Source organism: Salvelinus sp. IW2-2015, unplaced genomic scaffold, assembly GCF_002910315.2.
Source record: "Salvelinus sp. IW2-2015 unplaced genomic scaffold, ASM291031v2 Un_scaffold356, whole genome shotgun sequence".
In the NCBI taxonomy this organism is placed as follows: Eukaryota; Metazoa; Chordata; class Actinopteri; order Salmoniformes; family Salmonidae; genus Salvelinus; species Salvelinus sp. IW2-2015.
In genome coordinates this window covers 555360-557465 of record NW_019942547.1, presented here as the reverse complement: position 1 = coordinate 557465, position 2106 = coordinate 555360, and the positions used below count along the sequence as shown (strand labels likewise).

Sequence of the window (2106 nt, the reverse complement as noted above, 5' to 3'; positions counted from 1 at the left end):
AGAACCTGATTTAACAAGATATCTCATGCTTTGGTTCTCTTTGGCCCAAGCAGGCTAAGTTCAGGGGTATTAACGAGGAAACATGTGTTATTCCGTGAATCTCCCCCCCCCCAAAAAAAAGTAGGTCTATGCTGCTGAAAGTATTTGCCCCGAGCTCATAGAATTGTGCTGAACACAGAAATATAGTTATTTTCAGCACAGAGAGGCAAACTTCACAATGCAGTTTCGGCTTAACATGAAATAAATCTGATGAGATCTTTTCTCGTATCGACTTATAGTAAAGCAGGAAAATATAGTGGCTTAATATGAGATACACAAACGACATCAATATATTTATAATTACATAATACAATGTTTGATGCAACTGTGCCAGTATACAAAACATTAAGAACACCTGCTCTTTCCATGACATAGACTGAAAAGGTGAATCCAKGTGAAAGCTTTGATCCCTTATCGATGTCACTTATGTGAAGGGGAGAAGACATGTTAAAGCCTTGAGACAACTGAGACATGGATTGTGTATGTGTGCCATTCAGAGGGTGAATGGACATGACAACATTTTTTAGTGTCGAACGGGGTATGGTAGTAGGTGCCAGGCGCAAGAACTGCAACACTGCTGGGATATTCATGCTCAACAGTTTCCTGTGTGTATGAAGAATCGCCCATCACCCAGAGGACATCCAGCCAACTTGACAAAACTGTGGGAAGCATTGGAGTCAGACACCTTGTAGAGTTAATGCCCTGACRAATTGAGGCTGTTCTGAGGGCAAATGGGGCGAAGGGGTTGCAACTCAATATTAGGAAGGTGTTCCTAATGTTTGGTGTACTCAGTGTATGTTTGGAGAAGATCCCAGAGAATGATCCCATGAATGTTATGGCTGATAATTACATATATTTCAAGGATATGCAGCATGCTCATTTCCTTGTTATTTTTGGCCAAACAGTTCGATTAAATATCAAAAGTTTTAATGTATTTCCTTGGGAGGCCAAACTATCTGGATTCAGGTTCCATGCTTGATTGGGGAAACAAATACAGTCCATATGTTCATGACAGAATTGGAGAAAAAAAATCAGCATGGAAATAGCCTGCTAATGTGTTATAAAGTGTCCTCTTACATGTTTATAACAATTACATGTATAATGCAATATAATGTAATGTTTCTGCTGTGCATGTTTGATTAAATACCAGCCCTTGAATTAATTGATCAAATCATAGCCTACTTACCCAGATGTGGAGACGGATCAGGACATTTTTCAAACTTATCCCACAAAGTTGTTGTAGTAGTAGTGTTAGTAGTTGTAGTGGTTGTAGTAGTTGTATTGGGTATATCCTGAAACTTTGGAGTTCGCAATATTACAACTCTGTTATTAAGGTCGTGTTGTCCATTATCTTGCGGTGGAAGTGTCACGGTAATAAAAGCTGTTTCAATTCGCGTCTGTGTCTTTATTAGTTTGTTTGCTGACGACCCATTCGAGTAACCCATTAAATAAAATAAAGCCACTAAGAGATKAATAACACCTAAAACTACAACCACGGTGCAGCCTCTCTTCCGCAGCCTAAAGTTGAGAGACGAGTCGAGCATAATGCGGCTGTCATATGCCGAACTGTAGTGACAAATGCATATCCGTTTACGCACCGACCGTATTAAAAAAGCAATTTAAAAATAMTCTATTTATTTTTTTGCCCAAATCAGTATAGTTTCAAGCAAAAAGACAAGGTAAGATCATTTTTTCTCCAACCTCCTCTACTGTGTGGCTGTGACCATCAGTTATCGTAGGCTCCTGAGAGTGAATTAACTTTGCGTACTACACTTTATGTCAGTAACATGACAGTTRGTGGACCTGTGGCTTCCTCTATAATAAAAGCCCACAACGAGGAAATCATAGCCTACTAGGCAACTGCACTAGCAAACTATTCAATAAAATGCCCAAAACATAGTCATTATGTAGTACTTGCCTAGTAGTCTTTATTAATTTGCAAGTCCCTAGGCTGTGATTTGTTTGAATTTGAATTTACTCCAGGAGAACGAACAGATAGATGCCTGTGAGGTAGGCTATTTTTTTCCCTTATAAAACGTTTTAGCCTATAGGGCTATTCTAATTGTT

The 2106-nt window shown here is 39.0% G+C and overlaps 1 protein-coding gene across 1 annotated transcript in view; it reads right to left on the bottom strand.

Annotated features, from left to right (window-relative positions):
• LOC112068292 (beta-1,4-galactosyltransferase 1-like) overlaps positions 1-1885 on the bottom strand; it is a 9671-nt gene extending 7786 nt beyond the window's left edge. Inside the window, 1 exon segment of the mRNA XM_024135394.2 lies at positions 1226-1885. Coding sequence (XP_023991162.1) covers positions 1226-1583 — 358 coding nt within the window. The 5' untranslated portion in view covers positions 1584-1885.
• Between the last annotated feature and the right edge of the window lie 221 nt (positions 1886-2106).